This window comes from Chelonoidis abingdonii, chromosome 16, assembly GCF_003597395.2.
Source record: "Chelonoidis abingdonii isolate Lonesome George chromosome 16, CheloAbing_2.0, whole genome shotgun sequence".
NCBI lineage: Eukaryota > Metazoa > Chordata > Testudines > Testudinidae > Chelonoidis > Chelonoidis abingdonii.
In genome coordinates, this window is record NC_133784.1 from 20,196,429 (window position 1) to 20,219,713 (window position 23,285).

Sequence of the window (23,285 nt, forward strand, 5' to 3'; positions counted from 1 at the left end):
GAGATCCTATGGAGAACAGCGGGGGCTAAATGGGAAACATTAACTCTTCGGGTGACGTGAGTGTTGTTGAGTCTGCCCTCTGGGAAGGGCGTGGGGTCTAGTGGTTAGAGCGTGGGGGTGGGGGTTGGGAGGACTCCTGGATTCTATCTCTAGCGTTGGGAGGGGAGTGGTATCTAGTGGTTAGAGCAGGGCAGCTGGGAGTCAGGACTCCTGGGTTCTGTCCGCAGCCCTGGGAGGGAAATGGGGTCCCCTTCCTAGTGGAGGAGAAATTAGTGACACAGAGCATTGGTTGTGCTGTTAGGGTGACTTGTTTACGTGCATGCCCCAGTCTTTGAACAGAGATGGTCAGTCAGCATGCAGGGCAGTCCCTTCTCCCAGCGATCTCAGCCCAAGGGCAGCGCTCGGCTCCCAAGAGCAACTCAGCCTTGAGAAGTGACTCCAGTTAGAGCCAACAACAGAGCAGACTCTCTCTCTTCCTGCTCACACACTCCTCTGCTCAAGCTGCCTCTACGCAAACCCCTGTATTACTACAACTAATGTCTTCCCAAGACTCAAAACTTGCTCGCACACTCAGAGAAAACAATCAGAAGCCTTGACAACATCACCTGCTGATGCCGACGCCAGCGGTGTGACTGTGTCACCGTCTGGTAGTGCACATATGGCTGGGGTGGTGGGCTCAGTGGGTTAATGTTCATTCCCGGGGAGCGATGTCCTCATATTCATTGCCAGTCAGAGGGTGCTGCCTGGCCTCGTAGCAGCACAGTGCTCATTCCAAAGCTTCCAGAGGGCTGGGCTGGCTCCCACACGACTCATGTGCAAGAGACTTTGTTCCTGGGTCTCTTCCCCAATTGTCAGAGCTGGAAAAGCACCAGAAATGGGGGTGATGTCTCTGATCCCATTGGAACCCCCAGAACTTTGGGAGGGCAGCAGCCCTAATGGGCATCCACTGTGTTTATTTCACTCCGAAGAGAGCAATCCACCAGTGATTAGAGCAGGGGACTGGGGGTCAGGACTCCTGGGCTCTATTACTGGGGGGGAAGGGGGTCTGACAGGATGGGTTAGAATGGGGGTGGGGGCTGAGGACCAGGACTCCTGGGTTCTATTCCTGGCTCAGGGAGGGGAGTAGTGTCTTGTGTTTAAAGCAGGGGACTGGAAGTCAGGATTCTTGGGTTCTTTTCCCACCTGTGACAGTGTCCCTGGATATGTCCACACTGTGATAACTTAGAGCCCAGATCAGCTGGCTCAGGCTCACAGGGCTAAAAGCAATGTAGACATTCAGGCTCCAGCCGGAGCCCAGTTTCTGAGATCCACCCCCTTGGTGGAGTCCCAGAGCCCAGGCTCCAGCCCCAGCCCGAACGCCTACACCGCAATTTTCTAGCCCCGCAGCCCAAGCCCAAACCAGCTGCCCCAGGCCAGCCTCGGCTGCAGTGCAACTCTTTTACTGCAGCGGAGACGCACCCCTGGTGGCCCAGCTCTCAGAGGGGCAGTGCCCATGGCTGCATGCTGGCTGCCCTGCTCTGAAAAATCGGGCCCTGAGTGCTGTTCAAAACTGACCATGGTGGCATCCAGGGCAAATCCTGTGTGGCAGGTGCCAGGAACCAGATGATGTGCACATGGGGTTTGGGGTGGCGCTGTTCTCTGGGCCTGTGCTGGCATCTCTGACACTGGCCATCTCCAAGGCTCAGATCCACAGAGGTGCCTAACTCCCATGGAGGGTGGGAGTCTAAATAACTTTGAGGACCCAGGCCCGGGGTCTTTGCATTCCATTCCCTTGGCCTCTGACCCCTGAGAGAAGCTGAGAGCCAGGGCGAAACGGGCCTGATCCCAGCCCCCATGTCTCCCCACAGAGTTAAAATTGCGCCATGGGCTGCGCACCTATGGGCTGGAGCGCTCCTGCTGCTATGAGGCACTGCTCCTGGACGAGGAGCGGGGTCGGCTCTTCGTGGGCGGCAAGAACCACCTGGCCTCCCTGAGCCTGGACAACATCAGCAAGCAGGACAAGAAGGTGACAGGGCTGCACAGCAGAGGGTGGAGGGATCCAGGCACCCACTGGGGGGAGGGGCAGTGGGCAGAGACGCCCACTTGGGAGGCAACATTGCTGGCATTCCAGCCATCTCGCCTCCCCTGTGAAAGCGCCCATAGCGACCTTCCGGCTTGAACGCCGCGGGGGGGCGGCTGATGCCTTCGCTCCTGAGACCCTGCGTCCCCACCACAGCTGCTGGAGGAACCCCTGCTCCCAGGACGCTGTGCAGCTTGCGTTACATGTCTTGGGTGTGTTGGTGCTCAGCTGGGCAGGCTCGGCCCTGCCCAAAGAGACGCTGAGGACTGGCACGCTCGACCCACATCCCCAGGCTGCTCTGGCTGCTGCTGTCCCAGGGCATGGGATGGAGTGGGGAATTGGGAGCCCCTCTGCATGGGGCATGGTGGGGCACATTGTCAGGGCAGGGGCCTTGTTCCACCTCCAGGGACTCTGCCCCTCGGTTCCTGATGTGAACTGAGTTGGGAGGGTCTCGGCCTCGTGCTCCACAGGCTGATCCCCCCCAGCCTCCCCTGAGCCCAGCACCACAGTTCATGCAGGAACTCGTGGCTGGGCTGGCAGGGGGCTGTGGGCTGGGATTGAGGGGTCCATGGGGGGAGAGGGAGATGCCTCCCCCTGATCTGTTCCACTCTCTTCCCGCAGATCTACTGGCCAGCACCTGTGGAGTGGAGGGAGGAATGCAACTGGGCCGGCAAAGACATCAATGTAAGTGCTCCAGCCTGGTTGAGCTAAGGGTGATTTAACTCGGGGGTTGGGCAGGCTTCCCCACTGACCCCAGAGCACCCCTGCTGGCTGTGAAGGAGTTGCCAGCCCCCCATGCCCTGCAGGGGTTTCTAGCCTGGCCTTTGAGTTGGGCACCTTGGAGCAGCTCCCCACAGCGCGTTGTCGCAGCAATGGAGCCCTGCTCTGACCGCCCTCCCCTGCTCTGGTCTGTTTGGGGGTATACTGTGTGGTGCCCAGTGCAGAGTGGGCAGCCTAGCCCAGCACTGCCCCATGGGAGCCAAATATGTTGGAGCGCGTCAGACCTCAAGTGTTTGGGGTCTGCCCTCCGTTCAGTGGAGACGGGACACCCTGTTCGTATCTCTCCTGCCCTGAGGCAGGGCGTGGGGCCTTGCGGAGCCCAGATCTCTTGGCCACAGGCCGCCTGGGGTCCCATGACAGGCTGGGATGAGACCACATCTGACTCGCAGGGGGCTGGCCAAGGGGCAGAGGGACAGCGTGGGGTGAGCAGGCTGCCACAGGCTGAGGCCACTGCCCCCAATGGTTCTGCCAGCCCCAACGCTGAGGGGCCCCAAAGACTGGGCGATGCCAAGGCACCCAAAGTGGCCTAGCCAGTGTGCTTTTGGAAAGGGCCCTTGTGGAGCTGAGGGTTACACGGCCCCCCTTCCACTGATCCCCACAGAGGGAGGTTCTTTGTCCCCACTGGGCAGGGGTGAGTCCCTGGGGAGCAAAAGGGGTTTTTCCCTGCCCCCTTGCCGTGGCACTTGGAGGGCCAAGCCGGAAGCTGCCCACCAGCCTCTCTGCTCCTATTGGGCAGCGTGGGCCGTGCCATCTGGGGACCTTGCCCCACTCTGACCGAGCCACTGCCCTCTCTGGAGATAGACAAGGCCTGGGTGCTGGGACCCACCCCTGGCTTGGGTAGTGGGGGTTCCCGGAGCTGCTAGCACACAGCAGCGGGGTCTGCAGGGGGTGCGGGGAGGCACAGCACTGCTGGGGGGCCAAGGTCTCTTTGGGGAGCCCCCTGGGCAGGAGGGAGGAGGGAAGAAGCATCCTGGCAGGCAGCTGGGAACTGTCCGGGGGTTGGGAAGTAGTCCTGGCCAAGAGGGAGATCAGTGCAGTGATGCAGGGGGGCAGCAGTGAGCAGTCAGCAGGCTGCGGGACACGTCATGGGTATCGAGTCCCCCTGAGCTGAGAGATCCTCCAGGGACCAATTGCTGCGAGGCTGGTCCCAGGCTGGATCGGGCCCAGGCAGGACCAGATCCAGGGAAGCCTGAGGTGGGAGGAGGGAAGGCTGATCCAGGTAGCTGGGAAAATGCTGGGTGAAATCCCAGCCCCACAGCAGTTAGAGGCTGAGCTCCTATGGGGTGGGGATGGGGGGCGCCCAAGTGACTGTTTATTGAGCGTTTAACCCCTTCCCAGCTGGACACCTGCCTGCTACTTTCCAGCACAAACTTTGCTCTTCAGAGCCTTAGCCATGCCCAGCAGAGGGGGAGGGGATCCCGGGATCCTCCCCAAGGCCCCAGTACCAGCTACTGACGGGTGCTGCCCCTCCCTCCCCCCCAGTTCATCAATCAAGTGGCTGGGAGAAACAAGGGCCGATTGTTTGCCTGGCTGGGCAAGTGCTGAGCCTGTCTGCTGGGCTCGGGCAGGGGTGGCGTTCAGAGCAGATGTGCTAGTCTGAGGGTCCCCCGCCTGGAGGGGGGATGTGGGTCACAGTCCCAGGCGCTCCCCGAGGGGTGCTTTGTGTTTTCCTGCCCCAGTGCACTCTGAAATGCCTGGTGGCATTGTGCAGGCAGGATGTGTCCTCTGGATGAATGGGTGGGTGGGTGGGTGGCTGTCTCTGTGCTGAGCTGGGAGGTGAAGGAGATTGAGGAGTTTTTGCAGCCTGGGCTCCTCCCAGGGACCTTGGGCTAGTCGCTGCCTCCCTCTGGGCCTCAGTTTCCCACTGTGAAATGGGGATAATATTTCCCTAGCTCCCTCCACTGGTGTCCCTCAATCCCACCAGGTGGGAGGCAGGAGGGCCCGGGCAGGGTCAGGCTGAGGGCAGCCAGGTGGCAGGAGGGGCCCGGGCAGGGTGGGAAGGGGCAGGCAGAGCTAGGGGCAGGTGGCAGGAGGGGCCCAAGCAGGGCAGGAGTAGGAGGCAGGACTGGGGGCAGGAGGCAACCAGGCAGGGTTGAGGGCAGGCAGCAGGAGGGCCCGGGGCTGGGGGGCGGGTGGCAGAAGGACGCAGGGCAGGTCTGCGGGAGGTGGCAGGAGGGGGCTGGACAGGGGCAGGCAGGTGGCAGGAGGGGCCTGGGCGGGGCTGGGGCCAGGTGGCTGGAGGGGCCCGGGCAGGGCGAGGCTGGGGGCAGGTGGCAGGATGGGTAGGGTGGTGCTGCATGGCACACTAGTCTGGCTGGATATGGCCATGGCGACTTCACTCCCATCAGGTTTCCTGCCGGCAGCACTGAGTCTGGCTCCTGCATTGTGCCGAAAGGGCAGCAAACAAGCAGCCTGAGGCTGTTTGTCTGTCTAGGGGCTTTGACTGGCCCCTGCTAGTCCTGGTCCCACTGTTTACCCAGCTGCTGCCCCTAGAGAAGATGCTGGACAGGAGTAGCCTTGCAAGTGCTCCTGCTCCCACTCGTCTCTGCCCTCTGCCAGGGTCCCTGGGGCCAGATCCAGCTCCTGGGGCTGGCTGGGGCTCTGTGCCTCCCCACCCCCTGCAGCTGGGGATAGTTGTCGGAAATGAGGAGCACCTGCAGAGCTGGGGGGAGCCCAGGGCTAGGACAGCAGGGGGCTGTGGGTCGGGAGTGAGGAGCGCCAGCCGGGCTGTGGGGAGACCCAGGGGCTGCAGGTCAGAATTGAGGAGGGGCACCAGCAAAGCTGTTGGCAGATCTCAGGACTGGGCAAGCTGGGGGCTGTGGGTCAGGATTGAGGACACTGGCAGAGCTGGCGGGGCAGCAGGGAGAGGGTCCAGGACTGCAATATCAGCTCAGCTCCAGGCTGGAAGTCTAGGGTGGGGGTGCCCAGCCCAGCTGTTCCCTTCCCTTGGGTTCTCATTAGTGTTACTCATTTTCCAGGAGCTGTCAGACCCTCACTCTGAGTCATGTGAGGATCTCCTGACAGCGCCCTCTCCTGGCACCACGGTCCTGCCCACGGCACCAACATGGCCATGATAAGTGGCAACTAGTGGAGGCTCAGACGTGTGCCCAGGCCCTGGGTAGCACCATCTGTGCCATGGCCTAGTACCCTGATCTGTCCCGCCTGCAGCTATAAGCCAAGCAGCAGGGACTGGAGCAGCACCTGGTGCCCCCCCGCTCCAGGAGCAGTGCCACTGCTCTTGGGGTTCCCTTCTCTCACTGGCCTGGCTAGTGGGGGCTGGGGTCATGCCCCAGCCAGGCCAGTGCCTGCCTGAGATGGCAATTCCAGACGGGCAGGCCCTGCCGCTCACCAGGCACCAGGCCCAGGTGACTCAGGGCTGGGATGGAACATCCCTGTGCACATGCCTGGGAACAGTGAATCACTGCCCAGGCCAGGCCAGGGGGGCAGTGATACAGGCGAGGCCCCTCTGCCCTGGGGGCAGCTCCAGGGGACCTGTGGGGAACCAGCCTGGATCCTTGTGCCCCTGGAATGGCTCAGGGCAACCGCAGGGGGGAAGAACCAGCCTGGATTCCCATTGCCAGCTGCCCTGGTGTATGAGTCCACGTGTGGGAGGTCTTGGCCTGGGGGCTCCTTGTGGGGGGCAGGAGCTCCCCCACAGCCAGCACTCCTGCCCCACTCACCACAGTGTCCCTGCTAGGCAGACTGGGGCTGCTGGGAATTCAGTGTGTTTCTGAGATAGGTGCTGGGGGGTGAGCAGTCTTTGGGCTGTGCTGCAATGAGATCCTGTTGGCCAGGGATTCTAGCACCCCCAGAGGCGAGGCAGGGAGCCAGCATCCCAGCCTCCAACTCTTGGCCATGGATCCCAGCACTTGGACCTTGCATTCCAGGGGCCAGAGCAGAGGGGCCAGGGGGCCGGCTGGAGCCCTGGGCTCAGACGTGTTGTTGGCCAAACCCACCCAGAAACCCCAAGGGGGCTGTCGCTCTGGTCTCAGCCTTGTGAGCTGTATCCTGGGGGGGCAGGGGGAGCAGTGGGTCCGGGGCAGCCGCTGCCCTGCCCAGAAGGACAGATAGCGGGGAGCCCACAGAGAGCAGGGCAAAGTCTGGACCAGGGTGGTGCCAGCTATGGGGGCACAGCAGGGAACACGCCCCCTGCCAGGCCCCGCCCCACTCACCCCCAGCTTCCCCCACCCCTGTCTTTCAGGCCGAGTGTATGAACTTCATCAAGATCCTGCACCTGTACAACCGCACCCACCTGTATGCCTGTGGCACAGGCGCCTTCCACCCCACCTGTGCCTTCGTGGAGGTCGGCCAGCGCATGGAGGTAGGGCCCAGCAGCACCCCTGCTAAGGGGCAAATGAGAGATGCTCTCCCAGCCCCAACACCCAGGGCTTCCCCTGCCTGCCACCTGCTCTGCAGGGGCCCCATCTGGGGCAGATGGGACTGCTCCCCCTCATAGAATCATAGAATATCAGGGTTGGAAGGGACCTCAGGAGGTCATCTAGTCCAACCCCCTGCTCACAGCAGGACCAGTCCCCAACTAAATCAACTAAATTGGGATTGGGAGGACTGGTTCTGTTAGCAGCCCTGACCCCAGATGCCCCCTCCCCCACCATTGCTGATGTGCTTTCTTCCCTCTCTCCAGGAGCCCGTCTTTAAGCTGGACCCTGCAGCCATGGAGGACGGCAAAGGGAAGAGCCCGTACGACCCGCGGCACGTGGCTGCCTCGGTGCTCGTGGGTAAGAGCCACGGGTCTGAGCTGGCACGTGGGGCCCTCTGTATCAACTGCTGGGCCCTGCTAACTGCCACATGCCCCTGCCTCTCCCCACAGCACCCCCTACTGGGAGAGGCTGGGGCTGGAGTAGCTGGGAGCTCCTCCCACAGCCAGGGCTCCTACCCAGCTCCCCACAGCGCTCCCTGTGAGAAGAGGCTGGGCTGGCTGAGATGCTGCTGGCTTGTGCCCTCTGGGGGGTGCCGAGGGCGAGATGCCAATTCTGTGCAGAGCCAGGACACAAGAGCCCCTGTGGGTCACTGGGGACTGTCCCAGCAGAGGAATCTGAGCCTTGAACTCACCACTGAGCTGTGGGGGAGGGGGGAGCAGGGCCCAGGCTGTGGGACCCGGGATTCATTTGTTAATCCCCTGATCTGCCGGGGGTGCCCCTGTAAATTCCTCCCCCCTCCAGTGACATCTGGTGAGGGGGTAGAGCAGATCCCTTGGCTGTCTGAGGAGCAGGGCGCTCGGCCTTTCCCCTGGCGATGGGGGGAGGTAGGCAGGGAGGACTGGGCAGGCCCGTGCCTGTGTTCAATGCCCCCCACCCCTCTGATCCCTGCCCTAGGAGAGGAGCTGTATTCCGGGGTGGCAACCGACCTGATGGGCCGTGACTTCACCATCTTCCGCAGCCTGGGGCTGCGCCCGTCCATTCGTACCGAGCAGCATGACTCCCGCTGGCTCAATGGTCAGTGCCAGGGCTAGGGGGGAGTCTGGGAAGGGGGCTGCTGCCCAGGGGATGATCCTCGGCTCGAGGATGCTGGGCTACATCCTGAGTGTGATGAGTTTGGCAGCCTCAGCCAAGCTCCTAGTGAATTTCACTCCCTGTCACAGACTCGTCCGGGCCCGGCTCCGGCCCTGCCCCCTGCACCAGGGCCAGGGGAGGCTCCCAGATCTGAGCATGCCAGTCGCTGGGCACAGGTGGGAACAGTGACATCAGGGGGAAGGCAGAGCCGGGTCCTGGGTGTCTGTCTCTGGGGGGAGATTTCAGAACTCGGGAGCAGGTGTGTGTTCTGTGTTCCTGCCCATTATTGGGGGCCCTGTGCCCCTGCTTGTCCCCTTGTGCATGCCTCTGATTGGGGGTCATTTCCCAAAGGCTGAGGGGTACTGGCAGGGCTGTGGGGGTGGGGGACCCCAGGACTGGACTAGCAGGGGCTGCAGGTTGGGAGTGAGGAGCACCAGCAGGGCTGATGAAGACACTTTCCTGGCCCTAATCTTGTGGGCATCTATGCTCCGTTCATCCCCTTTGGCATTTCGCTGACTCACCCTCTGAATCCCACTATCTGTCATGCTGAGATAATGAACTCCTCATCCTGCAAGAGCTTCTGGCCTCATTCACCCTTGGGGGGCCTCATTCCCATCCTTCCCCTGGCCATGCCTGACCCTGGGATTTGCTCTTGGCTCTCTCCCAGTGTCTCCATCCCTGCAGGCAGTGGCTGGGGGGCAGGGCCGGCTTTAGGCCTATTCCATCAATTCCCCCGAATCGGGCCCCGCGCCTAAGAGGGCCCCCCCGCCCAGTGAGAATCTCTTCTCTGGCGAGAGGCACCTTTTTAATTTTTACTCACCCGGCGGCGCTCCGGGTCTTCGGCGGCACTTCGGCAGCAGGTCCTTCAGTGCTGCCGAAGACCCAGAGTGAGTGACGGACCCGCCGCCGAAGTGCCACAGAAGACTCGGAGCACCGCCCACTGAGTACAAGCCTTATGTGGTATTTTGCGTGTTTTTTTTTTTTAAGTCATCTTTGCTGGGGACCCGTCGAAACTGTTTGAATTGGGCCCTGCACTTCCTAAAGCCGGCCCTGCTGGGGGAGCTGCCAGGCTGGGGCTGCCTATGGCCCCAGCCCATGCTCAGCCCCAGCCCTATTCTGCCCGGAAGGTGCCATCGCCTGGAAATGGGCAGCACCAAGAATAGCAGCGCCCCTGGGAGCGGCTCGAGATCACCCTGAGACAGTGCAGTGAGCTTGCACCCCCAGGCTCTGCCTCGAGGGCACTAGAGCTGGGCTGGACTGGGTGCAGAGCTGTTGGGGGGGAGCCCAGGGCTGGGCTAGCAGGGGGTATAGCTGGGGGTGGGAGTAGCAGGAGGTTGGGACTGAGGAGCATCACCCATCTGCCCCATACCAAGTCTCCCTTCTCGCTGGACTTGAACCCGCTCTCATGGCTGGGCTGACTCTCCCTGTGGGAGCTGGTGGATCAAGGCTGCCACCTAGTGGCATGTGACTGCAGGGCCCCCTTTGAGTGGGGGCAGTTGTGGAGCGATGGAGCTGGGGTGGGGGGTGGTCTGGCTGCATGGACATGGGGATCCCCTCAGCTGCACGTTCCAGGGGCATGAGCACATCCAGGTGTGCCCGATCCCAGCCTGGTCTGGTCTCTGATGCTGCTTGGATGAGGGGGGTGCTGGGGGAGCACTGAGCTGCCTGTGGCAAGGGAGGTACTGTGGGTGCCCTCCAGCCTCTCCTGAACCTCCCCAGACAGGCAGGGGACCTGGGCTGCAGCTCCGACCCCAGGCCCCATTCACTGCCAAGCCAGTTTCAGGCAGCAAAGGGCCCAGCTGATCTCCTGGCAGTGCAGAGCCCATGTGGCCTCTGGTCTGGCTCAGGCTGTTAGCTTCACCTCTGGGGAAAGGAGGGCCAGGGGCTAGAGCAGTGATTGTCAGGACTCCTGGGTCCTGCCGTGCCACTGATTCACATCCTTCTTTGTACCTCATTTTCCCCCTGTGTGGATTGGCATGTGAATCAGATATCAAAGCACTGGCAGCCCTGACATAGAATATTAGGGTTGGAAGGGTCCTCAGGAGGTCATCTAGTCCAACCCTCTCCTCAAAGTAGGACCAATTCCCAGATTTTTACCCCAGTTCCCCAACTGGCCCCCTCAAGGATTGAATTTACAACCCTGGGTTTAGCAGGCTAATGCTGAAACCACTGAGCTATTCCTGTCCCCAATAACATGGGCTGAGTGCAACTGTTACTCTACTTTCTGCCTAAGCGCCTGTGCTGGCTGGCATGGGTGCCCGGTGCTCACTTCATGCCTCCCCCTGCCTGACCCTCCCTTCCTCCTCATGTTCTGCCTGGCCCAGAACCCAAGTTTGTGGACGTGTTCTGGATCCCGGAGAGCGAGAACCCGGACGATGACAAGATCTACTTCTTCTTCCGCGAGACGGCAGTGGAGGGGCAGCAGGGGCTGGGCAAGGCCAGCTTCGCCCGCATCGGCCAGATCTGCAGGGTGAGTGCTCCTGTACCCACCTGGCCCAGCTGGCACAATGGGGCTGGTCCCTTTCACTGCACCCCTGGGGGGCCGGGAGGGATAGGTGTGATCCCCATCTGTGCTCCACCTGTGCAGCAGCGACACTGCGATTGGAGCCGAGCCCTCCTGGCATGTGGGCAGCGGCTCTGCCAGCCAGACCTGTGTGATCGTTCCCCAGCTGCATTGGCATGAGCCCCACTCTGGGAACAGCTCAGTCGGGCTCTTCCGTGCCACTGCAGCAGGTCTGGCCCAGGCACGGGGAGTCCATTGTCTGTCGTGCCCCAGGACCTGGCAGGTCTGGCGTTCTGGTGGGTGGAGAGGCTCTCTGGGGGTGGGCATCCTGCTGAGCCCCCTGCCCGGTCCCCACTCAGCCTGTCTGCCCTCCCCACAGAACGACCTGGGTGGACAGCGGAGCCTGGTGAACAAGTGGACGACATTCCTGAAGGCCAGGCTGGTGTGTTCAGTGCCAGGCAGCGACGGGGGCGACACCTTCTTTGACGAACTCCGTGAGTGGCGTGGGGCGGGCACTAGCTGCAGGGCCACTGCCTGGGTTGGGGGGGGCTCTGTGATAGTGCATGTGGGGAGGCTGCGTGCTGTGGGGGAGGGCTGGTCACATCAGGCGGGGGGCGGTATTGGTGGGGGGGACTGTGTGCCAGGGGGGCTGATCAATGACATGCCGATCCCCCTATGCCACTCACAGGTGACGTCTTCCTGCTGAGGACGAGGGACACACGGAACCCCCTGCGTCTTACGCGTCTTCTCTGCCTCCAGGTACGACGAGGCCCCCCACCCGCCCCTCCAGCTCCACGCTCCCCCCGCTGCCCGCCCCCCCCAGTTCCATGCTGCCCCCCCATGCCCAGTCCCAGCAGTCTGCACGACTCCCAGCTCACCTGCTCCCTCAGCACCTGCCTCCCACATGTCTCCCCGCTCGCTATTCCCAGCCAGCTCGCACTGACCCTCTGCTCACCGGGCCCACCTCAATGCGCCCAGCCCCTTCAGCCAGTTCATCCCGCCCCCTCAGCTTATCAGCCCCCACTCATCAGCCCCCCCCCAGCTCACCCAACCCCAGCTTGCCCATCGCCTCCCTCCCTGAGCCAGCTCCATGCCACCCCTCCACAACCCCTTCACCAGAGCACCCACAGGTTCTGTAGCTGGGCCTGACGTACAGGGGTGCTCAGGGCCAGGGACCCCAGTCCTTCCCTTCCTGCCCCATGCCCACTCTGACCCCTTCTCCCTGTGCCCCTTGCCCTTCCCCCACTCAATGCCCCCTTTGCTTCCAGTGCCCCCCTCATGCCCTTGCCTGTTGCTTTCCCCACAGCTCGGTGTTTAGGGGCTCCGCCGTCTGCCTGTACAACATGCACGACATCCGCCGAGCCTTCTTGGGGCCCTTCGCTCACAAGGAGGGGCCCAACTACCAGTGGGTGTCGTACCAGGGCCGTGTGCCCTACCCTCGCCCGGGCATGGTATGTGCCATGGTCCCCAGCTGGCCGGGAGGGACACAGGGCAGGGGGCTCCCCCTGCAGCCAGTGGGGATCAGGCACCTCCCCCAGGGTCGTCCCTCAGCAGGGCTATGCAGCTGCCTGAGCTTCTTGATACCTGCAAATCTGCATTCTGCCCCCATCCTGGACCCCTTGTGCCTCGGTGCCCACACACAGCTCTGCCAGCCTGACCTGGGGGAAGAGTCCATCCTGCCCCCACCAAGAGGCCTGTGGGGACAGGAAGTGGCCAGCTGAGAGAGGGGTCTGGGCAGCAGGGAAGGCTCAGCTGCTGTCAGTGTTCTGCAGGAAGCAGCAGAGCCAGGGCTGTGTGCCAGGTCTCAGCACCAGTGGATTTGGTAGGGAGCTGGATGCCCAGCTCAGAGCTGGTCCATTGGCCAAAACAAGCCCCCACCCTCACCCAAAGGGAAATGACTGAGTTGGCTCTGGCCAAGGGGCCTGGAAAGGATGAACCACAGGGGCTGCGGGTCAGGATTGACAGGCATCGGCAGAGCTGGGGTGGGGGGGAAACCAAGGGCTGGGATAGCAGAACGCTGTGGGTCAGGGTTGAGGGGCACTGGCAGAGCTGTGGGGGAGCCCAGGACTGGGATAGCAGGGGGCTGCGGGTCAGGAGTGACAGGCACCGGCAGGGCTGTGGGGGAGCCTAGGGCTGGGCAAGCAGGGGGCTGTGGGTCAGGAGTGAGGGGCACCGGCAGAGCTATGGGAGGAATCCGGGGCTCAGAGGGCAGGGGGCTGAGGGTCAAGAGTGACAAGCACTGGCAGAGCTGTGGGGGAGCCCAGGACTGGGATAGCAGGGGGCTGTGGTCAGGAGTGAGGGGCACCGGCAGAGCTGTGAGGGGAACCCGGGGCTCGGAGGGCTGGGGGGCAGCGGGCTGGGAGTGACGAGCAGCAGCATCTCATGTGCTGTGGCCCGTCTCCGCATTTTCCCCAGCTGACTTCACCCCTCTCTGCCCTCTCAGTGCCCCAGCAAAACCTTTGGCACCTTCAGCTCCACCAAGGATTTCCCCGACGATGTGATCCAGTTCGCCCGCAACCACCCACTCATGGCCAACCCTGTGCTGCCACAGAACCAGCGGCCCGTTTTCCTGCAGACCAGCGGGGACTACACCTTCACCCGCATTGCCGTGGACCGGGTGACAGCCGCCGACGGGCACTATGATGTCCTCTTCATTGGCACAGGTGCACCTGCTGCCCCTCCCAGACCCCGGTCACTCCTGCCAGCCCCAGATTTCCCTGGAGCTGTCAGAGGCAGAGCCCGGGACCTCTAATGTTCTGCCCACGCAGCACGTGCCCAGTGAGCACCTCGGCTGCCCTGAGGCCCTCCTGCAGCGCAGGGAGCTGGGTGTGTGGCTAAGTGCAAGGACAAATAGGGGAGCGACAGTGGCTCAGTGACTGGCTTTCTGTTCCCTGCCCTGGCACTGGCCTGCTGGATGAGTCCCTCGCCCGCTCTTGCCTCAATTTCCCCTCGGTAAAATGGGGATAACGATACTGCCCTGGCCTGAGAGCTGTGGGGGCTGAGCATAAGGGGGTTATGCTGTCCTTGCTCACACTAAGCCATGACTGTGCCCCCTTGGCTTCCCTGGGACTGCCTTTGCCAGTCAGGGCCCCCTTCTCTTGATGCCCACGTACAGATCTGGGAGGCTGACCCTGGGCAGTGGAGTCCTGGGCCTGCATCTCTTCCCAGCCGAGTGTGAGTGTGTGGGAGCTGCCCATGGGTGGGACATCTCCGCTGTGGATGTTGTCATGCCCTGTCACCCCCTCCTTCCCCCCGGCAGACGTTGGCACGGTGCTGAAGGTGGTCTCGGTGCCCAAGGAGAACTGGGAGAACATGGAGGAGCTGCTGCTGGAGGAGCTACAGGTGTTTAAGGTAGGACAGTGGGCAGGGCAGGGAGGTGCCAGGGGCCTGATTTCCCCCACACACGTGCGCGCACACACACCTGTCTCGTTGCAGGCTGGCGCAGTCATGCCCCTGCCTCTCCCCCCGCCCCTACCTTCTACCCTTCTTCCGTGCTTCGGAGCTGGCAAAAAGCAACCCGAGCCATGGGCTGGAACTGCTTTGCCTCAGCATATCCCTTTCCCCTTCCGAGTGCTAATGAGATGGGGTCTGAGGGAATGGTGGCCATGTGGTGACCAGCCCCCCCGGAAAGGTGTGTGACTGGGTGCCTGCCACATAGGCCCATCCCCCTCTATCCATGTTGGGTGGGGCCGGCGGTGCCGTGGGCGGGCAGCCTGCCACCCACGTTAACCCTGCATCGCCAGCCTGACTCAGCAGCTGGAGCCAGGACTCCTGGGTTCTATCCATGGTTCCGTCACTCTGTGCTCTCAGGTGTGTCACTTGGCCACTCTGTGCTCTCAGGTGTCACTTGGCCTCTTGGTGCCCCGCCCATGGAGCGGGTCAATGGGGCTGATACCATCCCCAGAGAAGTGCAGTGAGACCCCCCCCAGGCATGGCCTGGACAGACGGGCAAAGCAGCAATGACTGGGCTGTGCTAGGAGCCTGGTGTTTGCCTGGACTCCCCCTTAATGTGCCTTGTGCTCTGTTTGTCTCGGCAGGATTTGTCCCCCATCACCAGCATGCAGATCTCATCCAAACGGGTAAGGAGTCCGGCGGGCATGGGCAGCATCTGAGAGGGTTGGAGGGGAAGAGATGGGGATGGGGAAACAGCTGTGGGATGTGCTGGCCATGGCACTGTGCCAGGGTGCTGGCTGAGGTGCCAGCCATGGCTCTGTGCTGGCATGCCAGTTATACCAAGGTGCCAGCCATGGCATTGTGCCAGGGTGCCAGCTGTGGCACTGTGCCAGCCATGCTGGGGTGCTAGTCGTGGCTGGATCCAGGGGAGGCACTGGACCCATTTGTGTCTCTGCAGCCCTTGGCACCCAGTGCCCTGGAGCCAGCCATTGTAATAACAAGGGTAGGGCCTGCTGGGGATTAGCTCCGTATTCTGGCACAGTGTTGTCCTTGCACCACTGGAGACCGAGGAAAAGTAGTCCTGGGTACAGGGGCCGGAGGAGGTGTAGGGAGACCAACCCACATGTCGGCCCATTACTTGGAGAGCTCAGGGCTGCCCTGGTGACATGTCCAGGGCAGCCAGTGCAGGTGGGCGCGGGCCTGGGCAGCCGTCTGCCCCTCCCCCCAGCTGGTGTGCTGTGCCAGGGCCCTCGCTGCTGTCCCCACGGCTCTCCCTTGGCCTCATCCCCTGCAGGAGAGCTAGGCTGGTCCTAACCCGCCCTGACCCAAATGCCCCCAGATGCCCTGGCATGGGCGCCCGGTGGATGAGGCTGGGCACTGTGGCCACCTCATTCCCAGGGGAAGATTCTCCCCTCCTTTCCCCAGTCTGGCACCTTCTGAGACACAGGCCCCATGGGGACGGTGACCCCCTGGCCACATGCTGCGTGGGCACCTTCCTGGGGATGTGGTGCCGTGGCCTGTGCCCGGGTGCTGGATCCGCCCCCAACCGTCTGGCCTTGCCTCTCCAACAGCAACAACTCTACGTGGGCTCCCCGACATCCCTCTCCCAGCTTCCCCTGCACCGCTGCGGGATCTACGGCAAAGGCTGTGCCGAGTGCTGCCTGGCCAGAGATCCCTACTGCGCCTGGAATGGCACCAGCTGCACCCGGTACATGCCAAACACCAAGAGGTACGGCCCCTTCTGCTCCAGCCACATGGGGCCCAGAGGCTCCTCGCTCAGATCATTTCCTCGCTGCTCCTAGAAGTGCTGAGCCATGGAGAGGATACCATGGGACCGGAGAGGAAGCCGGGGGACCGGGGAGAGGCACGCAGGGGATGCCAGCTGCATCAGAGCTGCCCCCTACACTGCAGGGCTTGGGATGACGTCTGGGGTAGGGTTGGTGCTGTGGCGATCTTGTGCCAACCTTATCCTGGGCCTAGCTGAAGTGATAAGATCCAGCCCAGGGCAGGAGGCCCCTGTTCAATGCCACAGGCTCCCAGGGTGACTTTGGCCTCAGTTTCCCCATCTGTGCAATGGGGAGAAGAGCCTTGCCCTGCCGCCCAGAGGCGTGTGAGGAGAGCGACATTAAAGAGCATGAGGCACCCAGATACTAGGGTGAGGGGGGGGCCTGGTAGGAATCTTGGCGCTGCCAGCAGTCAGCACAGCAACAGCCTGTTCAGAACAGCGACAACTCCTCACTAGGGACTGACGGGAGAGACGCCTTGGCCCCGTGTTGCAGAACTGTGGGGCTCTACACCCAGGTCCAGCAGGGTGCCTGATGTAGGGTGCTCCTGGCGGGTGTTAGGAGAAGGGGGTTCGCTCCCCAGGTGCTAGGAGAGGCTGCCAGAACCTCTGTGCTCCTCAGAAAATGTCTGTTCGTCTATCCGTCCCCCGCTGTGTCCCCACCCTGACCCCTCTCCCTGCTCTTCCCTACAGGCGTTTTCGGCGACAGGACGTCCGGAACGGAGACCCCAACATGCTGTGCTCTGGAGGTCAGTGTGCCCACTCCCCGTCCCTGGGGTACTAGCTCAGCCCTTAGCCCTCTGCGTGCCCATCCTCCCAGAAAGAGACGTTCCTGGGCAGTGCCACTGCTGCCTGCTCATGTGCCGCTGGATGTGGGGCGGGGCGCTCCCCCTGCTCACACGCCTGGCATGATGAGACATGGGCACAGATCATGGCCATGCCTCTGCCCCCTCAGCACAGACACCTGGTGGGCAATAGCTTATGCCTGCTGCATGGCCCATGGCTCTAGCGCATGCCAGCCACACTCTTCCTGGCCCAGCCACCCTGGTGCATTCACTTATGCCTCCTCCGTGCCACATGACCTAAAGGCTCAGGCATGTTTGCTTGTTCTGGCCCCATGGCGCGGGTGCCCCGGTGTGTCTCCCATGCTCATGCTTTCTGTGGGCCATGCCCAGCAGATCCCCACCAGAGCAGCGTGCCGGAGAAGAAGCTGTACGGGGTGGAGGGCAGCAGTGCCTTCCTGGAGTGCGTGCCCAAGTCCCTGCAGGCCCGGGTGTTGTGGACCTACCAGAAAGCCAGCGACACCCCGAGGAAGGAGGTACAGGGCCCCCCATCCCTAGGAGCAGGGCTGCTTGTCCTGATCCACGTGCCGCACTGATACCGGGGCATTGGGCTGGCTGTGCCCAGGCTGATCAGAGCCAAAAGACACAGGCTGGCACCTATCATACCCTAGGCTCCTGGATCCCTGTGCCCTCCCGGCTGGGCTCCAGAGCCCCCCTCCCATCCTCTGCCCCTTCCCACCCCACTCACTGCTGTGTATGCATGACACATGGCCACTTCCAGCCAGACCCCTCCTGGTTACATAGACCCTCCAGCCCCACCACCTCACTCTCCCCTCCTGATCCCTCCCTGGCACGAGGACACCCAACCCAGCCTGACCCTGCCCTTCCCCACCCTGCTCCGCTCCAGCTGTCCGGGCCCATCCTTCCCTTATGCCAGCTCAGTCAGCTCCAGCTCTGAAGCGAGCTCTCAACACCTATCAGGCATCGCTGTGCTCTGATGCCCTTTCAGCCCATTCCCGCCCAGCAGCACTGGCGGAGCGCATGGCCTGCTAGCAACAAGCCCTGCCTCTGAGCTACCCGGCCCCGCCTGGGAGGCCAGGGTGGTACACTGAGGCACTGCACTTTGGCCCTGGCGCTGGTCCTGCTCCTCCAGCTCCAGCTCTGCCTTTTCTCCCGGGTCCGCAGGTGCAGCTGGACGAGCGGGTGCTGCTGACGGAGCGGGGCATCCTCCTCCGCAGCGTGACACGCAAGGATGCCGGGCTTTACCACTGCCAGGCCACGGAGCACGGCTTCACCCAGACCCTCCTCCGCCTCTCGCTGGAGGTGATCGGTGCCCGGGAGGAGGCACCCGCCGAGCCAGCCAGCAGCAAGTTGTGGTACCAGGACTTCCTGCAGCTGGTGGACCACCCCAACCTCAGCGCCATGGATCAGGTCTGCCAGCAGTTGTGGGGCCGCACAAGCCACCAGCCCAAGAAGAAGCCGCCCCGGCCTCCCCCGCTGAGCATCCAAGCGAAGCCCCACAAATGGAAGCATGTGGAGGAGACACGGAAAGCCCGCAAGCGACGCACACATGAGCTGCCCCGCACCGAGAGGGGACCCCGCAGTGCCGCCGCCTGGTGACCCACCGGACTCCTGCTAGGAGGCGGGGGGAGGGAGGTTGGGGACGGGGGAGACCGGCGAGCTGAGCCGGCCATGGGTTCCCTCTGCACATAGCTAGGTGGGGGCAGCCGCACCCTTGAGACACCTTTCTCCCCAGCCAGGTGTGGGGGGAGCCCCCAAGGCCTCAGACCAAAGGCTTTGGGAGGCCAGTGGGAGAGGAGCAGGGACCCTGCGCCATCCAGACACCGAAGACGCCTCCTGGATCTGGCCGTGCCCCAGCCTGGATCATCCCCCGAGGGGCAGATCAGTCCAGCAGGGACTGGTTTTTTTTCGATTGGCCCTTGGCCCCTACCCGACATCCTATAACCCGGCCCTCTCCAGAGTCAGGAACCTCCCAGAGACAGTTCGTTGCACATCCGTTTGGCATGTGCTGGAGGGCAGGGAGGCTGGTACCTGGGTTCCCCCTGCTCCCCTGGGGACACGACCACTGATGTATTTATTAATGGACTGTTACTGATGAATGTAAACCCGCCTCAGGCTACACCCCAGCCCCAAGCGGACTTGGGGGCACTAGTCTGGTCCTAGGTACGTGAGCACATTCCTGGCTGGTGGTTTCTGGGATGGGTGTGTGTGGTCCCATGGTGCAATGGGGGGGCACAGCAGGCAGGAGATCAGAGCCCAAGCCTCTCCCCTCACTTGGGATGCTCCCTGATTGGAATTAGGGGCAGGGTGCCTACCTAATGAGGCAGCACAGGAGAGATCACCGTGTGGCTGGGGTGGCTCCAGATTCCTGCAGGGTGGGGGGAAGGAGGAGTGAGTGGTGGGGAGTGGGAGCATCTGTGTGACCCCAATGCATCAAGTCTTCAGCCTGACCCCAAACCCAGGGAGAACTGATCCATGGCCCGTGGGGAACCATGGGGCATGCCAGGCATTCAAGGCCAGGAGCCAGCTGGCCCTGAGGCCTGAGACACAGAGTGCTGCCCCACGACCACCATCCCAAACCTGGCTCTGTGGGATGAGAATAACCGCAGGCCTTGTGGAAGTGGGATCTGGGTCCAGACCAGGCACTTTCAGCCTGGCTCTGGCAGTGCCCAGCGGCCGTCTCTGGCTGCTGGCCATTTGGGTGGCCGGCACTAAACAAGCGAGCCCATCGCAACTGGCCTCCCTTGTTGGGTGTCACCACCGGAAGCCTGAGGCCTGTCTGGGGATGGAGAGCAGCTCTCACCCAAGAGGAGGGTCAGGGGAAGGAGCTGCCCTGGGGTGGGTGGAGGCGGCTTTCCCAGTTGCTCCTGGCCAGAGACAAGGCATTTCAGCTCCAGGCTGCATCCGTGCAGTACCTTTCACCAGCTGGGTGGCCCAGCGGGCTTCAGGTGACCAGGAGTCTGCCACTGCCCTGCCAGGGGACCTTGGCCAAGTGCCTTCACCTCTCTGGCTCCTCCTCCCCCCAGCCACGAGGCCCAGGGAACAGCCAGCGCATGGAGAACAGTCACCAAAATGCTCCAGGTACGAGCTGCGTGTTACGTTAAGTCTGAGCCCTGGCTGGCCATGCCCACACAGAATGGAGTGTATGGCCCAGCAGGCTCAGCAGCAGGTCATCAAAATGGGGCCTCTCTCCCGAGGACGAGATTTTAGCTCAGATCTACAGAGGTATTTAGGCTCCTAACTCCTGTTGTATTCAATGGAAGTTGGGCTCCTAGAGACCTTGGAGGATCTGGCGCTTGGGTGGATATGTTGGTCGCATAGCCCCTTCGAAACCTATCAGTCTGGGTCTCCTGCCTTTCCTCTCCCCTTTGGGTGTGACGCCACTGACCCTGCTGTGGAGACGCAGGTGAGCAAAGAGGAAAGTGCTGCTTAGGTCTTCAGGAGCCAGCTCACGTGGATGCGACAGTGAGGCAGGAAAATAGGGGGTGGAAAGAGAAGGAAGGAGGCGGTAGGCCAGTGCAGCCCTGATGCAGGAGAAGGGAGCGTGGCACAGAACTGGACCCAGCCCAGCAGGACTATAATGTATTAACACAATAAAAGCAGTTGATGAACCGTTGTGCTGGTTTTCTGAAATGGGCTGAACCTGCTCGGGCAGCACTTTGCCCCTGCTACAGGTAGCTGAGCCACGCTGAGGAGCCTGGGCTACTGGAGCCGCATGTAGCCAGGATCAAACCTGGGGCCCTGGGAGCTAAGAAGCAGGTGCCTTTGGTTTGAGCCTCCTGGGCTCAAAGAGGCTCAGCTGCTCTCTGCAGGCTGGACCAGCAGGCACCAGGTGTATAGTAGTGTATGTGCAGCAGAGGGCGCTATTATAGTGTGCAGAATTGGATGAAAAGGCTGGGAGCTGGGCAGGGGGCAGGAAGCAAAGGGACACCCCAGGAGTGATGGCTGGATCCTGAAGCTCAGCGGGCATGGTGCCTGCATGTGGCTGGTCCCAGTGGCTCTAGCAGGCCCCGCTCTGACTGGGGATCCTCTCTAGCTGTCTCCCCACAGGACAGGGTCATCTGAGTATGCAGCGTGATGGGTCCCTCGCCAGGGCTGGGATCGCACTGGGGGAAAGGAGGGGGTCGACTGTCACCCAGCTACTCTGCCCATCAGCCTGGAGGGCTTTGGGGAGGCTGGAGGCACCCCTCACATTTGCCCCATCTCATCCCCCACATCCTTGTTGGACATCCCATGGTAGCCCTCACAGCTGCCCCTCTCCACCCAGTGGCCCTCACAGCTGCCCCATCTCTAACCATTCCCCTCACAGCTGCTCTCTCTTGCTGTGCCACCACCTTCGCCCTACAGCCCTATCACCCCCTCCCCAGTCCACTGCAGGTCCCCTCGCACACCCTGTCCATTAGCCCCTTGCCCCGGCCTTGCTGCCTGACCCTGCTCTGGCCTGGGCAGGGTGCCTGCATGGTGACCTTTGGGTGGAGGGTGGGATGGTGCCACCCAGTGGGTGGTTGGGTGACTCACAGGGCAGGCAAAGTCCTGTCACAGCAGCGCAGCCCAACCCAGCCCAGCCCAGCCCAGGCTGCACCTTGGGCTCTGTTCAGTTCCCCATTCGCCCAGGCAGGGCTGGGACAGCTGCACGGCCTCAGCACCCTGCCGGTAGGACTTGGGCAGGGTTGTAGGTGTGCACACGCCCCCCAGCTCACCTAGAGCACTGAGAGCTCTCCCCTTACCCCCCACCAGCTATCAGCCTTGTGATGCCTGTGTCTGGCTGCTGCCCCCTGCTCCCTGGCTGTGAGAGCTGGCAGCACCAAGGTCACCAGCTCCCAGCCATTAGAGGAGGGAGGAGCCACCTGCGGCACTCATGGGCCAGTGCTGAGCTCGGGGGCTGTGGCTGGGAGGCAGCCCAGGCCCCCTGCCCTTCCCCAGTGCCAGTGGAGGTGGGGGTCTGTGCCCCGGCAAGCAGCCAGAACTGTCGCATGCATGGGAGGGAACTGGGGGCAGGAGACACAAGGATTGAGTCAGGGCCGTCCTTAGGATTTATGGGGCCCTTAGCAGTATTATTAAACTGGTGCCCCTATGCCGGATGGCAGCCCAAGCTCACAGCCTGGTGGGGGAGGGGGAGGAGGGATGAGACAGCAAAGGATAATGAGATGCCCGGCCTGCCTCATGGTGGCGGAGAGTCACAGTTCCCCGGAGAGACTCCCATACCCTCTCCCTCATGCAGAATGGACATGAAGAAAGTACCTAATTGAAAGCACTAAAACTTGGGAATAAAAAATGTCAGTCACAGGTTTTTTGATATGCCCTGATGTTTGTCAGGGATTTATTTGCAAAAACTTTGTAGTAAAGGTGAGTCAGCTGTCCTGCTGAATACAACATTACATATAATGGAATACATGATGCAGCTCTTCTCTGTTTTACATTTTCTTAATCAGTATTTCTAAGCTGAATTTATATTTTAAATGTACTCAAACTTTAAGGCCTCAGCGCTTCCTGCATCTCAACTAACATGATTTAAACCTCACTGAAACCAACGCCCGATTATTTAAATTGATCATCACAAGAGCGCTATTAGTCTTGATGTTCAAACAAGTGTTCATTGTCTTTTTTGAAAAAAGGGAACAGCTAATTATCTTTGTGTGCTATACTCATATACAAGGAGCCTATGGTTTGAGAAATTTCACCAACTTTTAAAAAAATATGTTTCCAAAGATTTTAGGTAATATAACAAGGATGTTATGTTCTTATAAGGATTGATTATTTGCTGTGAAGGCTGGTTCTCTTAAACTTATGCTAGTCTCATCGGATAGTTCAGAAGTAAGTATAAGGTCGAAAATCTCTTGTCCACCAATTCTGGGAAGGAAGGACTGTTGTTTCCCTTTAAGGGCTCTCTTCAGTGGTGGAGGTCAGGTGGGAGAGGTGGTTGAAGGATGGACAGATTAAGGCAGTGAAGACTTGGTAAGCACTTTATTTTTTTTTTTAATTATAGTAATTACAATGGTATTTTTAGATTAAGGAGTCTTTGTCAGGATTTATTTAAAACTGTGTATTGTCTGATACAGCATCTAACGAACAGGATTTGCAGCTAAATAGAATGCCAATTTGTGGCACGACTATACTCTTATCAGCATTCTTTTAGAATTGTGATCTTCATATTGTATCTTCATCGCAGCTCTCACTGATGGACAAATTTAAGCAAGTTTTATTCTAAAACTCCAGGTTCTGTAGATATACTGATTGTGTTTCTGTGCTAAGATATGTACATTAGGGATCGTGTCACTAATCTGTTTTTATGTCAGTGATAAAGTTAGAAACTGACGTTATCAACATACATCTTAGTTTTGGACTAGAAGTGCCTGTGGACAGCGTGATGAATATGCGCGTTCTAGCACAAAGCTTATGTCCGCCACATATGTTTAGATATAGCTCTCTGAGGATGCCACACCAAGCAATCAGC

The 23,285-nt window shown here is 61.1% G+C and overlaps 1 protein-coding gene across 1 annotated transcript in view; it reads left to right on the top strand.

Annotated features, from left to right (window-relative positions):
* The window catches only part of SEMA3B (semaphorin 3B), a 34,444-nt gene extending 15,856 nt beyond the window's left edge, over window positions 1-18,588 (top strand). Inside the window, exons 3-18 of the mRNA XM_075072875.1 lie at window positions 1,848-2,005; window positions 2,681-2,743; window positions 7,041-7,160; window positions 7,482-7,575; window positions 8,173-8,292; window positions 10,674-10,819; window positions 11,232-11,346; window positions 11,541-11,583; window positions 12,135-12,303; window positions 13,296-13,515; window positions 14,112-14,203; window positions 14,890-14,931; window positions 15,817-15,974; window positions 16,722-16,777; window positions 17,207-17,346; window positions 17,996-18,588. Of these exons, the coding sequence (XP_074928976.1) occupies window positions 1,848-2,005; window positions 2,681-2,743; window positions 7,041-7,160; window positions 7,482-7,575; window positions 8,173-8,292; window positions 10,674-10,819; window positions 11,232-11,346; window positions 11,541-11,583; window positions 12,135-12,303; window positions 13,296-13,515; window positions 14,112-14,203; window positions 14,890-14,931; window positions 15,817-15,974; window positions 16,722-16,777; window positions 17,207-17,346; window positions 17,996-18,430 (2,171 nt within the window). The 3' untranslated portion in view covers window positions 18,431-18,588. The remainder of the gene's footprint in view (window positions 1-1,847; window positions 2,006-2,680; window positions 2,744-7,040; window positions 7,161-7,481; window positions 7,576-8,172; window positions 8,293-10,673; window positions 10,820-11,231; window positions 11,347-11,540; window positions 11,584-12,134; window positions 12,304-13,295; window positions 13,516-14,111; window positions 14,204-14,889; window positions 14,932-15,816; window positions 15,975-16,721; window positions 16,778-17,206; window positions 17,347-17,995) is intronic.
* Window positions 18,589-23,285: the final 4,697 nt, after the last annotated feature.